At 36.7% G+C, this 27,699-nt stretch overlaps 4 protein-coding genes across 5 annotated transcripts in view; 2 read left to right on the top strand and 2 right to left on the bottom strand.

Moving 5' to 3' along the window:
* Positions 1 to 2,080, bottom strand: part of LOC140152893 (carboxypeptidase Q-like) — a 36,706-nt gene extending 34,626 nt beyond the window's left edge. The window contains exon 1 of the mRNA XM_072175423.1: positions 1,935 to 2,080. Coding sequence (XP_072031524.1) covers positions 1,935 to 1,965 — 31 coding nt within the window. The 5' untranslated portion in view covers positions 1,966 to 2,080. The remainder of the gene's footprint in view (positions 1 to 1,934) is intronic.
* A 137-nt stretch (positions 2,081 to 2,217) lies between these two features.
* On the top strand, positions 2,218 to 3,358 carry LOC140151842 (uncharacterized). The gene has a single exon (XM_072174167.1). The coding sequence runs from the start codon at positions 2,243 to 2,245 to the stop codon at positions 3,044 to 3,046; it is 804 nt and encodes a 267-aa protein (XP_072030268.1). The 5' UTR covers positions 2,218 to 2,242; the 3' UTR covers positions 3,047 to 3,358.
* A 4,788-nt stretch (positions 3,359 to 8,146) lies between these two features.
* On the bottom strand, positions 8,147 to 15,707 carry LOC140152892 (nucleic acid dioxygenase ALKBH1-like). 2 transcript variants are annotated; one of them, XM_072175421.1, is made up of 5 exons: positions 15,498 to 15,707; positions 11,543 to 11,657; positions 10,744 to 10,906; positions 9,207 to 9,479; positions 8,147 to 8,839 (listed from the first exon to the last, which is right to left on the bottom strand). In XM_072175421.1, the coding sequence occupies exons 1-5, from the start codon at positions 15,702 to 15,704 to the stop codon at positions 8,179 to 8,181; spliced, it is 1,419 nt and encodes a 472-aa protein (XP_072031522.1). In that variant the 5' UTR covers positions 15,705 to 15,707; the 3' UTR covers positions 8,147 to 8,178. The 2 variants fall into 2 exon arrangements, with proteins under 2 accessions (XP_072031522.1, XP_072031523.1); XM_072175422.1 differs by lacking the exon at positions 15,498 to 15,707 and adding an exon at positions 13,540 to 13,954.
* A 226-nt stretch (positions 15,708 to 15,933) lies between these two features.
* LOC140152891 (SRA stem-loop-interacting RNA-binding protein, mitochondrial-like) lies at positions 15,934 to 27,047 on the top strand. The gene is made up of 4 exons (XM_072175420.1): positions 15,934 to 16,100; positions 22,953 to 23,011; positions 23,495 to 23,599; positions 25,086 to 27,047. Exons 1-4 carry the CDS (start codon positions 16,037 to 16,039, stop codon positions 25,212 to 25,214), a joined length of 357 nt encoding a protein of 118 aa, XP_072031521.1. The 5' UTR covers positions 15,934 to 16,036; the 3' UTR covers positions 25,215 to 27,047.
* The last annotated feature ends 652 nt before the right edge of the window (positions 27,048 to 27,699 follow it).

Below are 27,699 nucleotides of genomic sequence, written 5' to 3'. Positions count from 1 at the left end.
ACTCATTGACTTTGTTCTCACAGTGGCGGCACCAAAATTAGTTTTTTCGAGGGGGGCATTAAGGGGAAAAATGAATTTCAGGGGAAAAATCAACAAATTTTATGCAAAAATGCAGCAAAAGTGGAAATTTCCGTACCATTTTAAATTTAGGGTTTTCACTGGGGGGGCAAGAGCCACTGTTTGTTCAGCAATGATTGTTGTACATGTAAACCTTTGACAAACGTGTACTTACTACGTAGTACTGTGATCGCATGGTCGGATTAGGAGCTAACAACGCATGTATACGTACGACAACATAAAGTTCATAAATGTTCAATCGGCAACAGCAGATCGCCTCAACAGGAAATCTGAGACAAGTGCATTTCAAGTACCGGTACAGTAAATACAATCTACGCTTTTAAAAATATGCTCGCGTCAATAGTTTACAGGAAAATACTTGGCGTGAGACACTGTCAAAACGGGTCGGAATTATATTTTGCTGACCATGTAATGTTCATTTTGACCCTCTAAAAAAGTGGGGGGGGGGGGGTACATGTAGCCTTTTGTAGGGATAACAAATTATTTTAACGATGAGTGTGATTTTACTCATTTGACGGCTCTTTGCATGAATACTATCGGGCGTGAGATTATACTACCTTGGCGTGAGACCATGAGAAAATGACTGGATGCGTGAGACTCGCGGCCAATGCGTGAGAGTTGACAGCCCTGAGTTATGGAACTTACATGTATATGTATATCTGGTTCCATACAGCAATACGCAGTATTGCTGTCTGGTAAGCAGGTACGAATTGAGATGTCATGAATTGAGACGTCGGAGCCGGTCAAACACAGAGGACTAGCCTACACCCCGTATCCTACTATCACTCAAACAAGCAAATCTCTTCACGAATTCACTCACCTTGCGATCCTACATCATCAGTTGAAACAAACATCTAAGCTTCCAAAAACAACTTTGTCATTCCTCAAAACTACAAGTAACTTCATTAATAAAAATTGAAATCATACTATTACCCGTTATTGAAAATTTTGTTCGATTTATGTGAACCAAAAGAACGCATGCGAGTCGAGTTCAGTTTACCAAAATGGTAGCTCCTGCCTCCTGGTCACCTCAGATATGACGTCAGTATCAAGCTGCTTATTAAACGGTGGATCGGATTGGTTGAAATCAACGCCACGCTTTTGACCTTACAGGGTCAGAGATATGCATATTCATGTCAGCGATGCGGATATAGTATCATCACCGGAACTGAGAATTGCGACATTTTCGATGTTTGTACCGGGGAATTTCAGACACGGAGACTCCGCGGAGATTTCGAAAAATTCGTCCAAAGGTAACCAAAGGGTTGGGGATCGCATTTTTAACTATCACTAAATGTTTCGGAATTGAGGTCGGCTAAAAAGTAGACAGTTTCGGGGACTGTAATTGGTGTAGATGTCACATTTTGAACAGTGAGCGATAAGTGGCCAATTTCATGCTCAGCACAAGTGACTATCTTTACTCAGGGTAATGTATATATATGCATGTTGTCAGACAGATGTATTGAAATGCATGTTCATGATCAGACATAGACCGTAAGGTACTAATTTCGAGGAGCATAACAAACACCAAATTGGTGTCATAACAAACACCAAATTGGTGTCGTGTGTTGTGTGGTCTTTCAATTTGTGCCGAGTGTCCTTCCCTTGGCAGACTTGACCATATGCTTCAGTGGTCATGAAAGGATTCAATAGATAACCTCTGCCCCACTAATCCCCAGCTATTGTCTGAAATTGCACCTCGGAAAATATATTATAACAGCTCAGTCCTCAAATGATAGTCATATAACGACCAAAAGATAAATGACTGACTATCATTGAGGACTGAGTTCCGCAGTCTAGTTCATGATGTTGTGATGCAGTCAAAGACTCGTGACACAAAAACTTATGATACTAACCTGTGACAATCAAGGGTCTCAGACACACCATAGCTGCAGTTGTACGGTACGACACGTTGAAATACAATGCGATCACAGTTTCTACTAATTATATCAATAATTAATTAAGAAAACATTGGTGTTTTCGTGATGAAACTCACAAAACTTCCTGATTTGCACTTTAATTGGATATTGAAAGCTCGTCACCCATTATGACTAGTCTTTATTACAGTCATAAAATCTTGAATGCAATTCATCAATACTACATGCAGACAGCGTAAGAGACTATGTCACGCCTGACTTGTTTTGAATTTTAACAAGCTGAGAATATGGCAACAGCATTAGTTGCAAATTATGGTGGTTCAAGCTCTGAAGACGAGTCAGAGGAGGAAGAAACTCCAGCTCCAACAAGAAAAGAACCAAATACATCGAAGGAAAGCAGTGGAATCAATCTCTTGACCAGTACGAATGCAGATTCAGATGATGAAGACTCTGATTCAGATAAGCTTACCTCCAAATCAGTAAGCTTACCAAAAAAATCATCTCTGAAATCTTTGGTAGACAACAACAAATCCAAACTGCCTCTGCCATCATTCATGACACAGGACTTGAGTATATTTTCAGCAACATCAACTGACTCAACCTCTTCTTCAGGCACCAAATCGCTTGCACCATCTTCAGTGTTTACTAATCCATTTGAGAAAGCTGAAAAGCAAAAACTGTCAATTTTAGAACAACATGTGAAGTTGTCATCAGCAGAAAAGACTGAGGCTGAGATGGGAAAGAAGATATGTTGGATGTACAGGAAGGGTAGATGTCGGTTTGGACACAAGTGTAAATTTGCACACGACAATGACATTAACGTTAAACAGGTGACAGAGGAGGAACAGGACACAGTTCACCCGGTATTGGCAGCTATGGGAGGACAACATGGGGGTCAACATTTGCAGCATGGGCAGCAGTTTGAAGATGAAGGATTTGGAGGTCACAATAATGAAGATGAGGATCAGTCTACAATGCAGAGGAAGAGGAAGAAACCAGGTTTAGCACAAGGCTTAGTCCCACCGAAGAAGTCTATGATGGCATTCCAAAGGCAGGCTGCACATGAACGACCATGGTCAGCAAAGAGATGAATGTTGACTGAGAATTGATTTACTCACAGAAGTAGCTCACTTAGCTTACCATTTGTCTTGTTTAACTTTAGAATGAAGTTGTGAATATTAAGCTTGCATGTTGTGTGCAAGCATTTATGATGGTTTTACATTTTATACCGTACATCTGAACAGATTGGTGGACCAACTACAGTAGAAACTTGTTATAACGAAGTTGTCAGGGACAGAGAGATTAGTTCTAATATCCAAATTTTGTTATACATGTATCAGGGTTGTAAAAACAATAAATAACAAAAGAATTTTGTATCTTGGTTCTGAAAAAATACTTCTTTATTTTTAAACAGGGTTTTTCTTGCATCAGATTTCGTTATAATGAGGTTTTACTGTACATGTATTGTAGTACGGTAATTTTAACTAGAGCGGTTACCGCACCATAGCTGAACCATGGGGCTTTGGCAGTATATTGTGGTACATGTATATCACCCAGTGTTCGAAATAAGCACTTATCCTCTTGTCCAAAAATCACTGGGGACAACCATATTTAGCTATGTACTTATCCCCTGGACAACCACTATATTTTACCTCCAAAAGTATGACACATTTGGGGACAACCAAAATGTATTGAGGACAAGCAGAATTCATGCTTTAGTTATCCTCGGGATAACCTCCATATTTTCCTTATTTCGGACACTGATATCACCCCTTTATGACCCCTTAATGACCTTTAATGAATATTAAATTATTTTAAACATGTTTAGAATGTCATAAGGATCATTGCATTTAAATTTCAGCTCAATTGGAGCATTTTGAAAACTTGACCTTTGACCCCTTTATGACCCCTGATGACCTTAAATTAATATTCAATTAAATTTTAAACATGTTTAGAATGTCATAAGGATCATTGCATTTAAATTTCAGCTCAATTGGAGCATTTTGAAAACTTGACCTTTGACCCCTTTATGACCCCTGATGACCTTAAATTAATATTCAATTAAATTTTAAACATGTTTAGAATGTCATAAGGATCATTGCATTTAAATTTCAGCTCAATTGAACCATTTTGAAAACTTGACCTTCGACCCCTTTATTGACCCCTTAATGACCTTAAATGAATGTTAAAATATTTTAAACATGTTTAGAATGTCTTAAAGATCATTGCATTTAAATATCAGCTCAATTGGAGCATTTTTGGAAACTTGACCTTTGACCCCTTTATGACCCCTTAATGATCTTAAATGAATATTAAAATATTTTAAACATGTTTAGAATGTCATAAGGATCATTGCATATAAATTTCAGCTTAATTGGAGCATTTTTGGTTAAAATGACCTTTTTTGACCCCTGTGACCCCTTGGATGACCTCTGACGATAGGAAATATTTTTATCATATTCTTTACTTCTTTCTCTTTCATTTGACACCACTTGGGGGTTCATACCTTCGTGGCATTTAAAGATATGTCCATTTTAGACCAAATGGTTGGTAAGTAAGTAAGGGACATACACTAATAGGCTGATAGTCTGATACCATTTCATGGTTCAGCAAAAATCAATTGTAGTCTTTGGGACAACTGCCAATGTTATACGTATAAAGAAAACTTGACTGAATTCAAGGCTCTAGAATACTGATTTAATGCATAGGCCACATAAAATAACATTTTGACACGTAAAAATGTTATCAAAGCAGACTAAGGTCATGTTCACATATGAATTATTTACCCGGGACCCGAGTTAATCCGGGTTGTACCCGGGTCCCGGGTTCAAAAAATTTCTGTTCACACTATAGCCACTCTCATGAAGAAAATTGACCCGGGTTGATTATTTTACCTAAGCTTACTGATGATGCAGGCGTATACATATTCTGTCATTGACTATTACCGGTATATAATAACAGGCTCCCGGCCTAATTATGCTAATTTTTAAAATCTTATTTCCTAATTCCACCTTATGTAATTTATCTAGTTGCTTCTTGTAGCTGTTTTGGGTTAAAACTCACAAAAATAATTGTTACTTCTTGATTCGATAATACTAGTAATTTGTTTGCATGAAAATAACTTTCTTTTCTCAGGAATAGATGTTTATTGATTTTATTGCCAAAGAACTGAATCATTCTTTTCCCAGTGCAGACAGAAACAATAGAAATGGGGTGATAATGGTTGCGTTTACTTCTAGTAATGCGGGTCAAACAGTGAATTTCTGTTCACACTACAATTGACCCCGGGTCATACCCGGGTTTGACCCGGCTTTTAACCTACTCTTTCCTAGGTTGAAAAAAATTGACCCGGGTCGATTTTTTTGAGGTTTTTTCCTGTTCACACTTATAACCAACCCGGGTCTAACCTGGGTTGTACCCGGGACCCAGGGCAAAACAGGCATAGTGTGAACACGTCCTAAGACTAAACCTGGCATAAAATGTTGCATAATTTGCCTCTACATGTATTTGAATGATCAATTAATAACTCAATATCGCTAAAATGGTGCATGTATGACTATATTGCACTCACCAGTCGAAAAGTACTTGTACTGTACCGATACTTAATTGTCAATTTTTTTTCCATGTGAGCTAAGGACTATTTCTTCAAATGTTGGGGGATATATCACCAAGGCCACCTTAATTAAAACCCAAGTTTCAAAGCTGCCACACATGTTAGTAAAATTGTTTGTGTTTAATACCGGTATCATCTTTGAAAATCAAGAAATTCAGGGTTTTTTTGTTGTTGTTTTAACAGCAAAAAGGCAATCTATAAAACTCAAAATTCCTATTTGATTTCAAGTTTTGAACAAGTTTTCAACACACAGAAGAATTCATTTTTAGTGACTTTAGTATTCGCAACATAATTGGCTACTTTTGCATAAAATGCTTGTCGCAAAGCCAGTATTGACACACACACACAAAAATGCATTCAGCATTATTATGTTTAATCTCTGTGTATTTTGAGGACTTGAGTTGAGAGTAACTGTTCTGTGCGTACAAGTTACCCCTGGCCCAAACCATGGACTTCAAAAGTTGCATCTAATGATCTTAGTCAAAACAATTCAAGTAAAATGTAATTGAAATATAATGCAGCTGCACGACGATACAGGCAGCATCAAAATGATTGTTACCCTGAACTTACTGACCAGTTTTGATGTCAATTGAAAGCCTACTTTTTTCCAAATGATCAGAATTTGTAGTTTTATAACCTGATTGACCTCTGATAAAATACATTTTGTAACATACAAATGTGGATATCATGTTAGTGACCGTACCTCAAACGAATGAACTATAAATGTCCGAAATTGTATTCCGAGTTACAGTGTAAAATGTTTATGAAGGTCGTATTCATCGGTACCTCAAGTTGGCGCGACATGTATCTCATTTTAAACCAATCAATAATCCTATTTTTGAAGAGGATACAGTAATAAGCTTCTAATGTACTGTAGATGTCTATACAATTCTTAATAGCTCTGGTCTTTGTTCGCTATGTTTGCTTTGGCTAAATCCTGTTCTAGGTGTAACCAACAATTAGCAATGAGAGGATATTCCTGTACCTCGTTGACTTGGGGATGATTTGAAATTACCACCAATTATGACTGTACACAATGTAGTGTAAGACTGTTTGATATTTATTACCAGCAATGTGGAAAAAGAGACATATCGTCAACCTGCTACACTAATTGCCTTAGTCATTTTTACATGTTTCTCATTTGCAATTTTGATTTTTTGAGTAATAAACCCATAATTGATCAAATTTCCAGTCAAGCATTTTTCATCAACTTGTGGAATACATCTCTTTTGATGTATTCCACAAGTTAATGAAGAATGCGGCTGGAAATTCGATTAATTATGGGTTTATCTAAATTGCAAGTGGGAAACATGTAAAAATGACTTAGGCAATTAGCGTAGCTGGCTGACGATATGTAGAAACAATAAAAGCTATTATTTTATAAAAGGAGCAAAGTTCAATAAACCATAACCAGCTTCAGGATATTGTTTGAAGTCAAATGATATACCATTTTAAAGCTTATGAATATGATATATATTTTCTAAACACAAAATAAAACAAAATTGACAGGGGGAGGAATTTACGGCTCATTTGTTGTGTACGGTCACATTTTGATGATAGTTCAGAAACTGCATGGGTAACAACAATTATGATACAGCCTGTATATGGTACATGTATTGTATCATGCTACAAAATGTATATCAATTCATGAGTATACATTTGTAACTTTATCTCATGAATTTAGCTTTTAGTTCTAGCAAATACAGTGGATAGGGCCTACTGTCAAGTTTGCTTAAATGTAGAGTGGTTTTAAATTATACTCTTCATTTTGTCCATTTCTGCTTTTAACATTTTGGGGATGTGCTGTGCAGCTGCGATCCCAAAAATATACCCAAATTCAAGAAACAAGCACCAAATTTTCTAACATTTTGAAAAACCACCCTCTCTCTGAAATCATTTTCTGAAATTTTGCAACCTAAACCCAAGCTTGAAAATACTACCCTTCTCATTTTTTATTGTAAAAAACAAACAATTCCAGTATAAAAATGCTATGAAGGGTTTTGAAGATTTGAAATACACAGATGAAGATGTCTGTGATGTTCCCTTAAACATGCATATTTTAAATGCATGCTTTGTCTTTTGAGTGTAAAATGATCAAGAGGGATGTAACTGGAAACAATAGAGTTTTCTAATAATTGGCCCCTTCTAGCTGTTGATGATGTTTTGGCTCCGCTAGCTCCAATCAGGACGGAATTAGCAACGCCAGGCTACTTAATCGTCCTCGCTTTCAATTTTCTGGCTACACAATTGTCATCGCCTTCAGTTTTCCGCTTTGCTAAGTCCTGCCTGATTGGGGTTAGCCGAGCCAAAATGTCATCAACAGCTGGAAGGGGCCAATTATAAGAAAACTCTATACACCTACATTTGTACCTTTAGACTTTTTCCAGTGAGTACATAAAAAGTGTGCTTCAAGTCGCATACCTGCACCAAATCTGAGGAGTGATTTGTAAAAGCCTAGGATAAAAAAAAGACAAGGCCTGCAAGTGTACAAAGAAGTGTAGTACTATGTTGGAACTGTAGCAGTACTGTATTTTGAATTGAGACATTTCAATAAAATCATCTACAAATATGCGATTCATTTTGTTTTTAATGGTATTTATTCATACACGTTCATTCTGGAGATTTTTCTAGAAACCCTTGTCCATGTCTCATCACTTGCCTCACGCTAACATTAATACGAGAACATTTCAGATAGTCGGCAAAAGCATTCCAGTTTTCATTACAGCAAAGGGTTCTCAAATCCAAATCTATATCAAATATATCACCCTTTTCTGATGCCTTAGTGTCTCTTAAGTCAACATTTCTTGTTGCAAAATTACTTTGTTCTGTGCATAACACTTTGGCACTTGGATTGTCAATCTCCAATTCATTGCCACATCTTTTACCAGATGGTGTATCGGTCTCTGTATTTGATTCCGAAGAATGGAATTCATGTCCACCTTTGATGTCTTCTTTGAAGACACTACAACATTCAGACAAGTCAGTTCTTTTTCCTAAAACGGTACATTCCGAGTCCTCATTGATACTATCTGGTAATACATCCACTGTTTTCTCTTTTGATGGTGCTCTTCCAAATGATGTCAATTCAGGAATACTTTGCAGACATTGTGGGATGTTACCATCTGCACTGGGCAATATCCTTGGCACTGCATGATAAGCTAGCCGTGAGGGTCCTCCCATCATGATAATGTCACCACTGTGTAGAAACATCGCTGTTGGTGTCTGCTCTTTTGTCTCGCCACCAACAAGGAAAATAGCAGATTGTCCGAAACTGGAAAAAAAGCAAAATTTCTATAAGTAAAGTAATTATTTAACCATACTTTCAATGTAAGGAATTACATCCCCCTCCCAAACCTTGTTTGGCTCTCATCAATTCTCTAATGCTGATTTGGATACAACCTTTTTTTTATGCTTGACCTGGGAGCAGTTAATCATGAAGGGTCTTTAGGTGCGTATTTAGGTAAAATTTTTCTATAGAAATTTTCGGATAAGATTTGTCATTGTGTAAAGAGGAAACAAATGGGCATGGTCCTCCTGGCAAAGATCCAGTGATTTGTTCTGACAGGGGGGGGGGCAAGTTTGGAAGGCAAATGACCAACCCCAATACCCCATATCACCAGTACTGACTTCAAATTTACCTGTAGGAAATTATAGGCATCTCCAAATCAAACTCTGAATGATCCGTATGCCCACCAAGGGTTGAATCTAAATGGTAGAAGTTAACGATAGCTGCCTCTGCTTTGTATTGATGATAGCCAAAACTATCTGCAATGAGTTCAGTCATGCGAGCTAGATCTCCTGGGAATGGCGAGTGATGATCCTCCTCATATACTTTGGTATCCCAATTGTGATGGTAGCCGAATGTCACCCAGCGTAGCTGCTGAATTAAGCTCTTTCCTCCACTGGGTTTTCTGAAGAAAAAACAACATTGTGGGCTGGTCACCAAAAGATATGTATATGAAAATCTGAAACCATTCCACCATAAGTGACCTGTACAACTTTGTGTGATTTTAATATTTGAAAACTTCATGTGTTTAACCACTTCCCACTCACCATTGCAGAAAAATATATAGCCCTAACTGGTTGAGATTAAATTTTTTTTTAAATTTATCAACTTCTTCCAAATGAAACATAGCTCAATCCTAATTATTCATTTAGTACTTACTGACTGGCAATAAAAGTTTAATTTCAGTATTTGGCCAAATTTATGAATTACTGGCCAAAAATGAGCATTTTTAGGGTATTTGTATGAAGTCTAATTTCAATTTATACATTAGTAAGTATTAACACAAAAGGTGAAAATTAGAGCAAAATTTCAACATATACTCAAGATTTTGAATGCTTAGGCTTGTTCCAAGTCTTTGATTTTATGTGACTTGATTGTCAGAAAACATTTTGAAAATCATAATGCATGTTTTGGCTCATTTTTTTAAAAGAAATTAGTAAAATGGTAAACATTTTCTTTTATCTCCAGTTAGTACAACTTGAATGATTAGAATTGAGCTGTTTCATTTGGCAAAACTTGATGATAATTTTTTAATCCCAAAAAATTAGTGCTGTATTAAGAATGGGGAGTAGGTGCTAAAGGCACATTGGGTTATTCCAGTTGATATTCATACATCCCAGTTAATGGAAGACATGGCCTTAATCTCCCACACAGGAGGTGTGGACTTCAAATAGAGTAACCCATTCATGTAACCAGATATGAAATTTGCACTCCCTGCATGGAAGATTTAGATCATGTCTTCCATAGAAGGTGTACACATTTCAGCTGGAATAGCCAATTTAGTACAAAATATCAACTTCAGTTGTAGTCTTGTATTTTGAACCAAAGCTCATTAACATCTGGCTGCATTATATCCCCCACCCGATCATTATTTTCAGCCACATTTACCAGGAATTCATTCATTCAATTTATTCACACATGATTTCACATATATATAGATAACAATATTTCCAAAATCATATATATATATAATATGTATTATATACAAAATTTAAGCATCAATAACAAAACAAATTTAATTAAGTTGGTAACATAATGAAATGTATCTGAAGGAATGGGTCCTTCTTGGTAGACTCTGCCCCCCACCCAAAAAAACTGGCTACGCCCCTGCTTAAGTCTATAGTATCATCCAGTTTGAAACTTTGAGAGGGTTGATAATTTAATCCTACCTTAAATGGGATTGTGACATATCCCATAAACAGTCATCATCTTTAAGTGTCACATGGGCATCCAGGTTGCAGACATTAGGCTTCTGGGGGAAATCTTTGAGACATCTTTTAATCCAGTATCTTTGATACCCATGAAGGAATGGGTCTTGAATGAATATAAAGCCTGCAAATAAAGCAAAGATTATGATTTTTAAAAGTACTCTACTCAAGATTAATAGTATTATTGCAATGTATCCAAACTATCCTTTCTTTCAAGTCAATCAAGGAAATACATCATAGTCATGGATGTACATAAATAACCCTTCTTTCACCAACTCAATAAAAATAATATTAAACTTGCCACCAAATTAGCTTCCTACTTCAATGGTACTTCATACAAGACATAGATGCATGCAAGCAGTCAAATGTGTGAAATTTTGTCTCTCTTTTTTTTTTTATATTATGCTATGTGAAATAAAATTTACCTTTATGTGTCACCCAATAAGCAAAATGAAGATAACTTTGCCAATTTAAGGTTCTTTTTAAATTTTTGAGCTGTTACCATTCAAAATCAATGTTTTTTGTTGTGTAAGTATCCAATGTTTTCAACAGTTACTTGGCTTTCTTATGTTACATTTTGATGGTTTTACATCCACATGCAGCTGATTAAAAGTTCATTTTCATGACACGAAAATCTGCAAGTAACTGTTTGTGCAAAATTGTTCTCATTTTTGGTTGATTGGGTTATAAATAATTATGTCTACCTAAAACAATCTTAAGCTAAAGGAAAATTAAATTTTTGCTTGGTTACACTGGTTACCTGGAACATCATGGAGTGAAAATGCTTTCCAATCCTTAACTGGTTTTAAACCATAACTTTGACAAACAGATGCACTGACTTTGTGGTTCTCTTGTAAGCTAACTTGTTGAAGAACCTGTATACAAACAAACCAAGGAAACACATACAATTCATTTAATCTCCACACATGTATTATTATCATGGAAATTAAGCCTACCAAAATTTAATAGGTTGAAAGTTTCCTGTCACCCCACCCCATCCCTCTTTCCTTTTGGCCAAAACTTTCACTATTTTCATGATATGTCATTTATCTGAAATTAGGATGGAAATAATAAAAACTCTCAAAATGCCAGACATGCTGATGATTTCAGTTTTTCTAAGTTGTACTAGGGTAGAGGATGTAGTCCCGGGTGTAGTCAATATAATTGACAATTATAAAGAATCCCTCACTATGTTCCTTATTGTTACAAAAATTGCAAATTTATTTTAATTTTAATCATGAAAACAAAAATAAAATTGTATCTCTTCCCAATCTGAACAAAGCCGATCATGATTCACGACGGTTGATCAGTGCTGTACGGTGCAAAACCTGAATGAGAAGCCAATGGCTCCTAACTTTATAAATTTAGGTGCCTAAATTTCGCTCCCAGGTAAAAAATCTGAAGTGCCAACTGAACAGCCACGTGCGTTGAATGTTCATAGCTGCTGTACTCAATCTACATATTCCCATTGAACGCTACATACTTCATACACAGCATGTACAGTGTAGGCCTATATGTTTTCCAGGAAGTCCCCATTGAGACATGATAAATGCATATATTCATTCTCTTGAATGCTACATTACACATGATTTGCATTTACTGGTGATTAAAAGCTTCAATAGTTGGTCGCCATTGGCGCCAGGGATTGAATATTTAGTCGCCATCAGAAAAAATCTAGTCGCCAATGCGCCTAAAATGGTCGCACCGTACATACACTGCGGTTGATTGCATCAAAAATGTTGCTAAGGCCAATGGAACTCGATTATTAGTTTCCGATTGGATGTTTAAAAAAAAGGATGAGGTCGCTATTTCATTATTCATTATTCGGTCTCTTTTCATTATCCATTATGTCAACAAAATGAATGATTTTATGAACAGCTTTCTCCAAATTTAGGTACCCCACCAGTACCAAAGTATATATTGTTGATGAAAGACCATCTCAAAACAGTTATTAATGCTTAGATCATCTTTACAGACATTTTGCAACAGATTGAGAAAAAATTTGAATTTGTTTTCATAAAAATGAAAAGAAATTAGCAATTTTTGTAATCACTAGAAACATGGTGAGGTAATCCTTAAATTTCCATTATTTACTACATCCTCTACCCCTACAACTAAGAAAAAGTGCTGATTATGATTAGCAGGGGATGTCAGACATTTTGAGAGTTTCAATTTTGATTATTTCCATCTCAATTTTCAGATAATTGACTTTTTTATGAAAATAATGAAAGTTTTGGTCAAATTGAAAAAGTGATGCGGGCGGTCAATCGGAAACTAACAATCAAGTTCCATTAGCCTAATATTGCACTTCAATTCAATATAGGCTGTTCAAAATGGGGCTGATACGGTAGTAAATATCTAGTTGTCTACAATACATCCAACTTAGTATCATCAGCAGACATCTAGGTCTAGGTCCAGGGACACTCCAAAACCAAAAAAAAAAACTTTAAAAAAAATTTAAAAAATTTGAAATTCTAGTATAATCCCACCCCCAATTGTGAAAAACGTTCACATAAAAAATGGGTGGGACTATACTCGGACCAATACAGTAATGGATAACTCCACAATCAATGATTCAGCTCAAATTAAAGCCATATTATAACATTTTCATACAAAATAGATTAGCATTTCTTTGCCATAAAATTTTAGTTTTTACTGTCAGATATATCCCCTTTTATTTTTGAGCCGACCAACTACGGCAAAGCAAAGAAAATGGGAATTTAATTTACTACCAGCGCATATGTCACCAATACGTACCACTCCTTCGGTCATGTTATGGTACAACCCTTTATTGTGTAGATCACCGTCCCGCACGCCGTGTACGTACTGTGTGTTATGAACATCGTGTATGCGTTCGACTGATAATTCCATCGTAATAATAAAACGCTGGTTCCATCGTTTTATTCAAAATCTCGGATTTTGACAAAACTACAGCACCTAGAGTCTTGGGTACAAGTACCGAATAGGGTGCAACTTACTAGACTTGAGTCCAGTCCTCCTTTACGGAGTTTAAGGTTAGGGTTTAGGGTTGGGGTAGGGCAGTCTTGTAATAAGACTAATACTATAGAGTTGCACCCTATCGCTCCGAGTCTTGATTTTTGCAGGGTATATTGGCTTAATAAGTACAATATAATCGTGTAAAAAATGAATTTTAAAAAAATCAGTGAGGGCGTCCTCCTCAGCAAATGTTATAATATGGCTTTATTAAGTCTAACAACATTATTTGCAGGTTTGTGATGAACACCAATAGGTTTACCATTTTTATGTAAACCGGATGTAAACATTCACTTCTAATTTATTTTTTAATATCACAAACAGTTAGCAGCCTGCACAACCGATTCTTTTGTTTGGCAAGGCTCACTCAGTCATTTAATGAGGCAATACAAACGATCGAATTTGGTGTTGAAATGAGCTAAATTTTTAGTTACACCTTTTCGATGTAAAATTAATTTTCTCGGCCAAATGAAAAGCAATCATTTTCATTTTTTCAGTAAATGTCAGGAAAAATTGTAGTGCTTGATACTGTATTTTTTTTTCAAATTCTAGTGTTAAACTTAGGCGTGAAATTTAGTCATTTAGTGTAAGATTTTTGATTTTGATAGGCTTAAACTCTGTCCGCAAGCCTTTTTTTTGATCAACCTTTTAGCTTTTCAAAGTAAGATAGTTCGCTAATGAAGGATTTTTCCCAACTTTCTAACGCACATCACCGTGAGCGATATATCATAGTTTTGTCAGAATTTGCGTTTTCATTTCACTATTTTAACTGCCGGCTGACCATTTTTCAAAATCAACGAGTGAAATCTAAGGCTAATACTAGCATTGTGGATCGATATCCCTGGGTTTAATCGGGGGTTTAATAGGAATACCGGCATGGCTACAGTGTTGCTAGAACTTCAATATAGCAAAGAAATTCCCAGGCCTATAGCGCTCCTACTGATCATGTTTAACCAGAACACTCAATTGGGGATTTGGGCTACCAAATCGCTGGTCGGGCAATTTGCTTTCAATGGAAAATTGACCTGGATAAACAACAAAGGAAATATCGACTATTTCTGTAGGTTGCTCTCGAGATAAAAGTACTGAGTTAGACATTTTCGGAGTATAAAGGGAAAAAGGGTAAAATAAAAACGGAAATTCTAACAAAACTATAATATATAGACCCACACGATGTGCTTTAAATACAGAGGTGGGAAATATCTTTCTTTAGCAAACTATATTAGTTTGAGACGCTAAAAAATGAATTCCGTAAAAAGCTCGCGTGCGAACTGAAGGCCTATAAAAATCAAAAATATCACACTAAAAGACACAATTTGATGCTTAATTTTAACACCAGGATTTGTAAAAAAATGTATATCCAAGCACCAAGTTTTTAACTGACATTACTGAAGAAAAAAAAAATATTGCTTTATATTTGACCGAGAAAATTAATTTCATAGCAAAAAGGTGTATCTCTGAATTGTGCTGATTTTAACATGTATCGATCGACTTTCAGCGCGACTAAGCATTTCTAAAGAATCGGTTGTCCAGGCTGCTAACTGCAAAGATTATGAAATATCATCCTTCAAACCTTTGGCTTTGGACTTTTGAGTTTGATTGATGGAACCCAACAACACTGATTTCAGTACGTACACTAGTGACTAGTCTACAGTACAGTAGTACACTACAGATACTAAATTAACATGATAAAGCATGATAAGCTTACACACACTACTTACTTGATTACTAGTATTTGCTGCACAATTATGAAAATCAATCACGTTGCTAAAATCAGGAGGTGGTTTTCGTCGTTTGAAGAACTTAAAAGAGTGTTTAAACCGATCCGTTCTTGTATCATCAGTCGTTGCACAATCTTCCATGTTTGTGTCCATGGGCGCAGACATCTTGAATTCCGGACTTTGCCGATGTTTTTTGGACTCGTCCATATTTTATGTGGATGTTATCAATTAGAAAGGGTTAAAAAGTTGTTTATATAATAAGAAAAAACGATGAGTAAGTTATTTAAAATGAAATAATTCCATTTATATTAGTTATCTTTTGATTCTAAATAATTTAATACAAAATAAATAAAAGAGTTATAAATATTAAATATTTTGATTTTCTTCTTTTTTCACTACAGAATAATGAAATAGCCTCACGGTTTTATCCGGAAATTACCAAACGATGTAACCACAGCCCGTAGGACACTAAGTGCTCGTTTCGTTTCGCATGTGTGTTGAACTCTACATCAATTTTACCTTTCAATATCAAATACACGATGGCATCAGTTGCAAAAAAATTACAGGTTGCAGTTTTTCGACTTCCCTGGACCGTCGGAGCAGGTAGGCTTAATTAATAATTACATACATGCTATAGAAAAATGATCAAATTCGTGTACATCGATCTACAGTACACGATCATGTCAGAAATTAATATTTTGTTCTGGGTCTGATTATAAAGGTTGACAATCATCTCCTCACTCAAGATCGTGAAAAAGCTGAAGCGCTTGCAAACCAGTTTCAAGGTGTATTCACGCGAGAGGACCCTGTGCAGTCAAACTTGCCTGATCTCCCTCCCAGCCATTATCCTGAGATGCCACCTATCACGATAGGCCTGGAAGGTGTACAGAAACTGCTTGAAAACATAAAAGTCTGTAAAGCCACTGGACCCGGCGAAATCCAAAACCAAGCTTTAAAGATCGCAGCTGAAGAAATTGCTCTAGTTCTGCAATTCATTTTTTCAACAATCCTTGGACTCCGGGAACTACCTTCCGATTGGCGGAAAGCAAACATCACCCCCCTATTTAAGAAAGGTGCCACTACCGATCCTGCAAACTATAGGCCTGTGTCTCTGACGAGTGTTTGCTGCAAGATCCTTGAACACATAATTGACAGTAACTTGATGCGTCATTTGGCAAGTCACAACATCTTGGCAGATAACCAACATGCGTTCAGAAAGCATCGCTCCTGCGAGTCGCAACTTATTCTCACAACAAATGATCTCGCCAAGAACTTTGATGAGAAGAAAACAACAGATATGGCCATCCTTGATTTTTCTAAGGCTTTTGATGTTATCCCGCACCAACGGCTGCTTCTAAAGTTAGATTATTATGGCATCCGTTCCAAGACCAAAACTTGGATTTCAAGCTTCCTTACCAAACGCCTGCAGCGAGTGTGTGTGAACGGTAAATGTTCAATGGCATCCTGTTTTAAGTGGAACTCCGCAAGGCACTGTGCTAGGCCCTCATCTCTTCTTATTACATATAAACGACATTCACAATAGCGCTTTCAAGTACAACCAGGTTATTTGCAGATGACTGCCTCCTTTATCGTCCTATAAATTCATCTGCCGATGAAGATGCACTCCAAGAAGACCTTAATACTATGGTTCAGTGGTCTGAAGATTGGGGAATGAAATTTAACCCAACTAAATGTGAAACAATGCGTGTTTCCAGGAAGAGAAGCCCAGGCACCACTTCTTATAGCATCACTGGAGTCAAACTAGAGGAAACAAACCACACCAAATACCTAGGTATCCACATTGAAAAAGATCTCCGATGGAACAAGCAGACCCATTATGCTGCTGGCAGAGGTATTACGTCCTAAACTTCCTCAGGAGAAATTTCCATCATTGCTCTTCCTCCGTCAAAGAGAAGTTGTATTGTACTTTGGTGCGTCCTCACCTGGAGTACGCGGCAGCATCATGGGATCCCTACACATCTAAAAACATCGCCTATTTGGAAAGAGTCCAGCGACAAGCCGCCCGTTTCGCTACCAACACTTATGGCAGAGATACCCGTGTCACCCAGCTGCTCAACACTCTTCAATGGGAGCCCTTGAAGACCAGACGTGAAGCACACAGACTAACATCATTTTACAAAATACAAAATGATCTTCTGGACATAGACTACCAAAAATTCACAGAACCAAAATCAGACCGTTGCAGAAGAGGCCACTCAAACCAGTTTGTTATCCCGACTCGAACCACCGACGTATATGCAAATTCATTTTTTCTTTTCACCATTAAGACATGGAACAAACTTCAGCAGTCAACTGTTGCGCAACCAGACCCCTTCAAGTTCAAGTCATCGCTCCTGCAAGACCCAGCTCTAAACAAAAACTAATCCACCCTCGCGAGCCTCCAGTTTAAACTTCTGCAAGGAGATTTTTGGAGGATACCAATACCAAGTACCAAGTATTCGGACTAACATCGATCGTGGAACATACTCAGGCGTCTGTCAGTGATACTCTTTGCGTGTGCGTAGCCGTAGACTGCCGTAGTAAGCAGTTGTACGCGGATAGCCTCGCTAATTTATGGACACGTAGACTAGCGTTGTACACGCGTGTAGTTAGCATGATTAGTCGCCGAGTAACATTAACAAGTGTAGTTGAATGTTCCACGATGTACACAAATTTAATATTTTTTCTATAGTTTGTTCATACATGCACGCTATGTAACAGCGCGCGTGATTGGTCGAGAGCCGGGCATAAATAGCGTTTATGCCCGGTATCCCGGATGTGTGATCACCGGAAAATGAAGGAAATTGTGTTTTTTAATAATGTTACCGGTACTTGTAATTTTTTGTTATTATTTTGATGAAATAGGAATCACAAAATGTTCTGGTATGTATGAACGGGCATGCGGGGCAAGCGGCCCCTCGGGCATAAACAACCGTTTAGTCATGAAAATATATGAATGAACCCCTAAATCATGCCATGTAGCACAACTTCAGGCTTCAAGTTCATGCCGTGGATAGGCATGTTCATAAAATTTTGAAATTTAATAAATTCATCTAAAATTGCTTTCATTAAAAACTTAATATAAAAAAGAGAATCATTTAAGGGGGTACTACACCCATGTTATAAATTTGTGACTATTTTTGCATTTTTCTCAAAAAATAATTACACACTGGTAACAAAAGTTATGTATATTTATTGGGGCAAGGAATCCAATTACTACACTGAAATTTCAGTGACTCAAGACAAGCGGTACAGTATATATGATAGGAAACGAGGTACATCATAGTGGTACCTCATTTCTGGTCATAAATAACAAACCACTTGTCTTGGGTCACTGAAATTCCAGTGTAGTAATTGGATTCCTTGCCCCTATAATACACATAACTTTTGTTACCACTGTGTTATTAGTTTTTGAGAAAAATGCAAAAATAGACAAACATTTATCGAGGGGTGTAGTACCCCCTTAACTTAAAAAAATGAGGGGTCAATCATGTATGTAGGCTTATAATTGGCAATGTTATGAAGAAAAGTAGGCTCGCCTGAATGTCCCAAATTGTGTGTCCCAGCAGAGAAGATGAAAATTCTTCTCATCTTCTCTGGTCCCAGCTAGTGATGTGATCGACATGCCTTATGTCGACATAATGTCGACGTCGGCACGTATGCCGACATGTCGACATCAAAAATCATGTCGACAATTTTTTTTTTTTTTTTTTTTTTTTTCAAAAATATTTTTATAGTTATATATAAGTTATAGGCCCAAACTGACTTGTTATTCAAGGTTGGAAACCAGAAAATACTGCTACTCAAAAAAAAAAAATGCCAATTTTTTTTTACAAAGTTGATGAACTTGTACATTTTGATTACCTTTGCTTCTATTGAACAGTCAGGGACACATTGAATTAGTATGCATTGCTAGCTGTTCAATAGAAACAAAAGTAATTAAAATGTACAACTTTTTCAACTTTGTAAAAAAAATTGGCATTTTTTTTTTTTTTTTTTTGATTATTAGTTTTTCTTTTGTTTTTAACCTTTAAAAACAAGTTATTTTTGGCCTATAATTTGATTTTCTGGCCAAAAATATTTTTTTAAAATTAAAAATAAAATTTTTTTTTTTTTTTTTTTTTTTTTTAGAATTTTTTTATGTCGACACACTGTCGACGTCGGTATACGAATTATATCGACATGTCGACAATAAAAAACGGTGCCGACCACATCACTAGTCCCAGCATAATATGATTATTAGGGTGCATCTCTTGCCCCTCATGTTTCACAAATTTCTTGTCCCTAGTCTCAAAATGTTCCATTGGTCAAAATATTACCCCATACCAAATTTAAAATTATTCCGAAGTCGTTTAGGGGGGCCTCCGTGACGTTGAAATTGTTGGTCAATTGCCATACCATATGCATAAGGCAGCTATTTTGTTTTGCATGATTAACATTAGAAATTACTGCTGCCTTATGTATTTTGCCCATGTAGTTAGGACTATTATGATTCAAGATGTTAAAAAAGCTCATGTCCCAAAATTTAACAAAAGGGAGCTATCTACAAGGACCAAGTTTATGTAAACATAAATGGCTGCCCTTTGCTGTCTTTTCTGTGTAATTGTGAAATTACTTAAATATTCATAACTTTCCTGTTTCCATGCCAACTTTGAACCGTTAGGCTGATAATTACTACTACAGACTATAGTGATCACACACTTGCATCTAGACCTTGCTGAATTTGATGAGACAACACACACACTACAGGACTGAGGTTCTTCAAATCTTGATTTGGATATCTCCGACTGGTACTGGCATGATCATTTACCTTATCGGCTTTATACATTGTCTTTGTTGTTGCCGTTTAAGCTATAGTGCTTCTCCTGTGTTGGTACTTAGTCAAATGTCACTGGAGAATGCAACTGCAAAGTGTACCATTTTGTTTGGTTTTACATTGCAACTTTCTTTTATGTAATATGATTTAACTGGCACTTTTTGAAATTATATGATTCACATACTAACCTTTGTATAGGTCTATGAATATTTCCATGAGGTACATGTAGTTCTTGGATTGGAACATCAATTCAAGTTCAAGCAGATTATTGGGAACAAAAGTTATGCCATTCATCTGGCCTAGCATCTACAATGCTCTGGAATCTTAAACTTAACTTCTGAGTTTGCTCACTAATGCAATTCACAACTTCAGCGAAATCATCTCTGCTGAGAGCTGCGGTCTGAAGATTTGAAGGACCTTAGCCTTCCATTCTTTTTAACGTATAACATGATGCTGTCTCATCAAGTTGAGCAAGGTCTATAAATGTACAACTTGCAAGTGTGCGATCACTCTTCTGTAGTAGTATCAGCCTAAGGTCAAAGTTGGCACGAAAACAGCAAAGATATGTATATCGAAGCAAATTCACAATTACACAGTAAATACAGCAAAGGGCAGCCATTTATGTTTACATAAACTTGACCTCTGTAGATAGCTCCCTTATGTTTTATTTTTTTTGAGTTAGACTATTTTAACATCTTGATTCATTAATAGTCCTGACTACATGAACAAAATACATAAGGCAGCAGTAATTTCTAATGTTAACCATGCAAAACAAAATAGCTGCTTTATGCATATGGTATAGCCATTGACCAACAATTTCAACGTCACGGAGGCCCCCTAAACGACTTCGAATAATTTTAAATTTGGTATGGGGTAATATTTTGACCAATGGAACATTTTGAGACTAGGGACAAGAAATTTGGGTAACATGAGGGGCAAGAGATGCACCCTAATGATTATGCTTCCTATGTCTTAACATGTGTGTATGTATTTAGGCCAATTACAATTGATTCTTAGTTTCCTGTTTCATGGTTGAAAACAAGGGATGAGGTGACTTTTAATTATTAATTATTAATTATCTTTTATTTTCTTTTATTTTAAAACAAGTGGTCGCTGCCTACATCAATCCGTTTTGATCAGGAACATGCATTTAATTATTTTACAACTATGTTTGATTTTATACATAAGTAATGGTACAGTGTTGTTCTTTGTTCATCATTTAGCTGATATGATCAAAGTCAGAAAGTAGCAAATGGAAGTCATTTAAAGTTATTTTAAAAGAGAAAATCCAAAATAAAAATAAAATAATTAAATATTTTGCAGTTCTCTACTTTGGACGCGGGCGGGAAACAGGAAACTAAGAATTAATTGTAAAGGGCCTTATGGCTAAATTTTTGAGCATGAAGGGCCATTCCCATTTTTATACAAAAATGCGCTAATGTTTCATGAAATGTGGCTTTCATTACTTGATAGTATCAAATATTATTCAAATGCAGATTTTCTAAAAATCATGCAGGTTGGAGTTTTGAGGGTCAAAATCCAAATTTTCTTCATTTTCCTATTGGATTACACAGTTAAGACAGGATCTTGGATCACAAGTAAGCTTAATGAAGCCCGCCCTCACATGTTAAAAATGTGATCATGCCTACAGTGGACATCATCAGAATAGATCATATAGGCCCTTCACTGTTCACAATAGACCTTTTCCCTGGACCTTTTCATACTGAGTAATTCCGATAAAACCCAAAGCATGAAATTATTTCCCCAATCGTGCACGCATAAAAGTACCTCTTCAGCATCATGTACAGTGCAAAGTTCCAATGTGTAACACACTGAACATGCATCATAATACGATGAACTTTCGACGGTCAATTTAGGGACTTTTGGTTGCCAAGGATACTCAATGTGCAATCAATCGTGTGGTGGTAGGCTGGTAGCGTTGCGTAAGAGACTGACTGTGGAAGAGGTGATGCACGTAAACAAAACATTCTGTAAAAAAAATTAACCGACGAAAAATTACGGACATTTGTCCATCTCTTTCCATTAATATCTTATTGTGAAACACTAAACTTGTAGCTGAGGTGTTAGCTCAATATGCTAGGAAAAAATTTCTCGCGGTGACCCCATGTTCAGATTGGCTGAATAAGCTGTATTTTCGTGCAAATGGGTGTCGTAATCAAGGATTTAACTCTTGGCTAAAACGATACCCTGAACAGGTAACACACACCTGTTTTCACACCTAAACAGGGATTTTATTCCTTGCATCACAAGCATTTCATACCCTAAATTTCTTTTCCGTGTATTAGCAATTACAATTTTGCTACCCGATTTTTCATGTTTTTGACACCCTAAACACGATACGCGCGTATCATGCCTACCCACGAAAACATACCCTTTTTACGCGTTTTTATTAGATATCGCGGATGGTGTACAGAACACAATGGGAGTGACCCCCAGGGTATGACATGATTCAATAAGCCAATCAGAACCTCACTTGCCTGTACGGGTAATCGGGTATATATTTCTGAGACAGAAATACCTTAATTTTCATCTCATGTTCTATTTTATGTGACATATCTGTGCTTACTTCATGGTACATGTATATCATTATTTTTCGATTTCTTTTTCATTTCTTTCAGAGGAACTAAGGCAACATTTTAGTAAAATTGGGACAGTTTTACGCTGTAATGTTCTTTTTGTAAGTAAATCATTTTTATTCTGTTTTGATATTTGCAGTTTGACCTAGATCCTGACTGATGGTGTATTTTACAATGCTCAAATAGCATTTGCCATTGGCACTCATTGCACAACTTCCATGTGCAAATTTTGTAATATCTTTTGCACAAATAGGAGACAGCAAACCCCAATAATTTGTTAAGTGCATGGAAAAACAAAACAGTCAGTCTAGTATATATAGAAAACATGTCGACTTGTGTAATTTCAATTTACTAACTTTATTAATCTCTGATTGTTACAATGTTATATTGTGTGTAGTGCCGTATTTAACTAGTAAAACAATTGTAAAATTCAAGCACAATCTCTATAGTTAACTTATCATGTGAAATTGTCTACCTAGCAGTTAAGGTTAAACTTGAAAGATAGCATAGGCCAGGGCAAACTATAACACACATCTTGGTAGACTGTATTTGCTAATTAATATTTGTTTATTTGTATGCCACAGGATAGACAAACTGGTTTCTCTAAAGGTTATGGTTTTGTACAATTTGCTGAGGAGAATGACCAAAGAACAGCTCTTGAATCAGATCACCAAATAGATGGACAAACTGTAAGTTGAATTTTGAACATGAATTTTTAAAGAAAGGATGATTTCAACATTTGTTTCTACTGTTTTTGACTAGCAGGACGCCCACAATTTATGTGGACCCAGCTAGCCAAGTAAACAAGAGCAATCACTAAAAACGAGAAGAATCACTGAACAGGTGACATACAGACTATAGCTATTGATACCATGTCAAATTTGATTGTCTTCCCCACACATTTTATTTATTTATAACATTCGGCCGAAGCCAGGCTAATCCCAATAGTGCTTAGAGGCTACTAAATTTAAGGGACGCCATCCGGATATGACGGGACAGGGATATGGGAAGAGGTCCGATTTTAGATGCAGATTGCAGGAGGAAAACCGGAGCACCCGGAGAAAAACCTGCGAGGACGAGCATGGATCGGCAACCAAACTCACCTGTGGCGCCGCGGGGAATTGAACCCGGGCCACAGTGGTGAGAAGCGAGTGAGAAGACCACTACACTAACCCGCCCTCCCTAACAAAGTGTATCAAAATAATTAGTACTCATCAGTTTCCAGTGATTATGGACATGACTGACACATTAAAATGCAAGATAGGATCCACATAATCTGTTGATTAATGTTATAAACAGTCACATAACAATAAATTATGGTAATTTCTAGAAGAAAGAAACAGGCTTTTCAATAAACACTAAAGCTGATTGGTACCAATCATTTTGATACAGCCTGTACACATTTACATTCAGTAACATGGATCTTGACCATCAAGCCCACCCCGTTATTCCATCCTGTACACTTGCGTCTACAGAGCGCATTGTCATATTGCGACGCGTCCCTGTGTGTTTCCCGTACTCCCATCGCATATGAGCACTGTGTTACTGCACGGGACCTTTTTCATAACAATCAAAAACACACCACCATTATATGAAGCCAATTATCGATTTTAACCAAATATAGTTTATAACACGACAACACGTCCTGTGTATTCATCAATCTTCCATGTGAATTTTGCGATATTTGGATCAAAACTAAAAGATTCCTCAAGGGCAAAAACTGGCCGCCTGCTGACCGACTGAATACCTTGTTTCAACAGACCGCTCAAAAGTGTCTCAATGGTGTGGTTGCCATAATGTGGTATAACTTGGGTTTAACTTGACTTCAGCACTCCAGTTACCTTAGCTTACCTTATAATATTCTGGTGCAGAGTGTTTGACAGTATGAGTTTGAGTCCCTGCAACTAGCATGGAGTTACTCCTGGGCAAGTAACTTACTGCTGATTGACCCGGTCTACCCATATCAATCTCGGGGAGCCGATCCGTGTTGCGATGGTTTGAATATTAAAAGGCATGTGACTAGGGTTTGCACCTGTAATCCCCTATATAGAGCTGCATCCCCTAAATGGTTTATAAGGTGTCTTGGGCCATAGTGGTCAGCAAATCCCTGTAAAGTGCAAGGATGCGTTGTTATGCAATATAAATCCATACTCTTTTGTTTTCCATATAATGCAGGTAGTTGTAAATGAAGCCTACGATAAGGCGCCAAGAAGGAGTACAAGAAGAACAAGAAACGAACAATTAAATATGTTTCGAGAGCGCAATCTCACTAGAAGTGCAGAGGATATTGTTGGGAATTTATAGCTGTGTGTGACTAGACTTGATGTGAAAACAAGGAATTTGAACAAGGAGTACAGACATCAATTGAAGACTGTCGTGGAAGAAGTGTTCGAGTGCAAACATGTAGTTCTAAGAAACTGCAGGTCATATTCTCAAATAAAATCTGTGGATCAGCATACACAAAATTAGCCCATTGTCAAGACAACCTCATTGAGGGATTACACAGTTTTATTCTGTAAGCTGTTTAATGCCTATCTTGCTACTTGGCCAACTCTGAGGATGCTTATGTGAAGGAATTACCAGAACTTCACACTCTTTTTGTGTTACATGGTATTAATTAAAGTTTAATGTCATTTTCAGTTGTGCATACATGTTTGAGTACATGAATTATAGCTATGACCTATGGAAAATGTGGAAATATTGACCATTTTATCCATATAACTATTTCTGAACAATAAGGCATTCCTTCCAATACGGTCTTGGACTGTCAATGGACAATAGATCACCCTGAACAGCTTCTGTTTCAATGAGCAATACATTCTGCATGTAACAAAAAAAACTTTGTTGAAACTTTCCTTCCCTTATTCTGATCTTTAATTTGATTTGAGTATTACTAGAAAACTACCATAGGCCAAGAAAAGCAACCTAATATACCTACTATTTTAATATTCAGAAAAAGATCTGTACGGGTACAGACAAAAGAATAGAGACACTTCTATTGGAAATCCCCCCCCCCCAAAAAAAAATCCACTTCAAACATTATTAAGGCCTTTTTGATCAGGTTACATTCCAACCAGCTAACCCTAGCCCAGGAAGAGTGGAGGACAAACAAACATCTTTCACCATAAGAGCCAAATGTATAACAGTAAACAATGGGACAACTTATGTGTACCTGAAGTGGAATCCTGCTTTAAAAAGTCACATATTTCAGATTTGACAGTATCTAAATTAGGCCAAGGAATTTAAACACCTGTATGGTTGATGTGACTTCCTGCAACTGTGGATGCACTTCTGTGATATTGATGGTGCTCTGCACATGACATCCACTCCTGCATCCAAATTGGTACCTCAAAGCCATATTGTAACATTTGCTTTGCAGGATGCCCTCAATGTTTTCAAAATTCTGATGCTGTTATTGTGATAAAATCAGAGATTTTGAATAAAACAACAGGGTATGTTTGGGTTAGGTGTTACAAGGTTTGTGCATGTTGATGCTTTGATCATAACTTGCAGACTGCAAAAAAGCACAAGGGTCTGCTTGGCATACGGCAATATAATCTGGATATAAACTATTCCAGTGAATCAGTTCCCAGCAAACACAACACGTTTTAAAAATGTATTAAACTGGTTAGATTTGGGGGTTTTTTTTTTGTAAAAACGTTTTAATATTAACATTAAATGTCAGGGTTTTATAAAGGTCGTAAAAATGTTTTAAAATGTGATTGTAAAATATTGTTTGCAAACATTTTTCGTCAAATATTTTGTCAATACTAAGTCATCAAAAAATGTTTTTCAATGTTATGAAAACATTTTATAACCTTTATATACCCTTTATGTAACCCGACATTTTAATCTTTTCTGCCAAACTTTTACGAATGATGTCAAAAACGTTTTGTGTCTGCTGGGTTTTCATGTATTGAAGGATTAAGAAAAAATTGCATTTGTACAACAAAATGCATGTACTGATGTTCTGTTGAATAAAATGTGAAACAAAATGGAATTTGTAATGTGGAATGTGCTTATATTTTACATTCATAGGCCTAGACAGTGTTTTGAAAAACACTTGTAAAGCAGCTTGAAGAACTCAGTTGTGGGTTCTGATACCAATTCAAATAAGGAATAGTTTGCCATTATCTAGGATATAAATTAGGGGTTCATTCATAGGATTGAGGGCATGATCGCTGTTTATGCCCGAGGCGTGAGCCGAGGGCATAAACAGCGATCATGCCCGAAATCCTATGAATGAACCCCTGTTCATACATACCAAACATTCTTAGCAATTCAATACAGATGAAAATAATAAGGGTTTACAAGTTTAAATAACATTTCCATACCGTTTTCCTTCATAAATTGAAAGAAAATGAATAGGCCTACTTGCAGGAAGCAGCTCGGCTCATGAGGTCAACGGCCGGGAGTCAACGCGTGATACGCGTCATCTTTTGCGCTCCGCGTGAGATGGGCGCGGTGACATGCGTGTGTACGCAACACTAGCAAATCGTAGATCGTGTTAATTGGGTTCCAACGCTGCGTGGCGCAGCTTGTTTATGCCCTGCGTACTGGTCATAAACGGTATTTATGACCAGCAAAAAAGGTCGCAAATCCAATCAGAAACGTCGTTATATCGTAAGTATGTATGAATGCCCATTGAACACTGTTTCATCATTTTGTGATGTTAGAGGAACAACAAATCATCTTAGGCAGTGCAAGAACCTACTCTTTATTTGAATCATGTTTGTATGCAGAACAATTTGGCAGCATTTTCATGAAAATCTGAGCATTTTTGTGAATC

Source organism: Amphiura filiformis, chromosome 5 (genome assembly GCF_039555335.1).
Source record: "Amphiura filiformis chromosome 5, Afil_fr2py, whole genome shotgun sequence".
NCBI classification, from domain to species: domain Eukaryota; kingdom Metazoa; phylum Echinodermata; class Ophiuroidea; order Amphilepidida; family Amphiuridae; genus Amphiura; species Amphiura filiformis.
This window is presented reverse-complemented; position numbering and strand designations above follow the sequence as displayed.

Bases quoted from the DNA above. Each gene is read 5' to 3' on its own strand.
- LOC140151842 (XM_072174167.1), top strand. From the start codon at position 2,243: ATGGCAACAGCATTAGTTGCAAATTATGGTGGTTCAAGCTCTGAAGAC.
- LOC140152892 (XM_072175421.1), bottom strand. From the start codon at position 15,704: ATGGACGAGTCCAAAAAACATCGGCAAAGTCCGGAATTCAAGATGTCT. The intron at 9,480-10,743 runs GTAGGATTAAAT...TTTTTTCTTCAG, and splicing joins ATGTCACAATCCCATTTAAG to AAAACCCAGTGGAGGAAAGA. The intron at 8,840-9,206 runs GTAAATTTGAAG...CTTTTTTTCCAG, and splicing joins ATGCCTATAATTTCCTACAG to TTTCGGACAATCTGCTATTT.
- LOC140152891 (XM_072175420.1), top strand. From the start codon at position 16,037: ATGGCATCAGTTGCAAAAAAATTACAGGTTGCAGTTTTTCGACTTCCC. The intron at 16,101-22,952 runs GTAGGCTTAATT...CATTTCTTTCAG, and splicing joins TCCCTGGACCGTCGGAGCAG to AGGAACTAAGGCAACATTTT. The intron at 23,600-25,085 runs GTAAGTTGAATT...CATATAATGCAG, and splicing joins ACCAAATAGATGGACAAACT to GTAGTTGTAAATGAAGCCTA.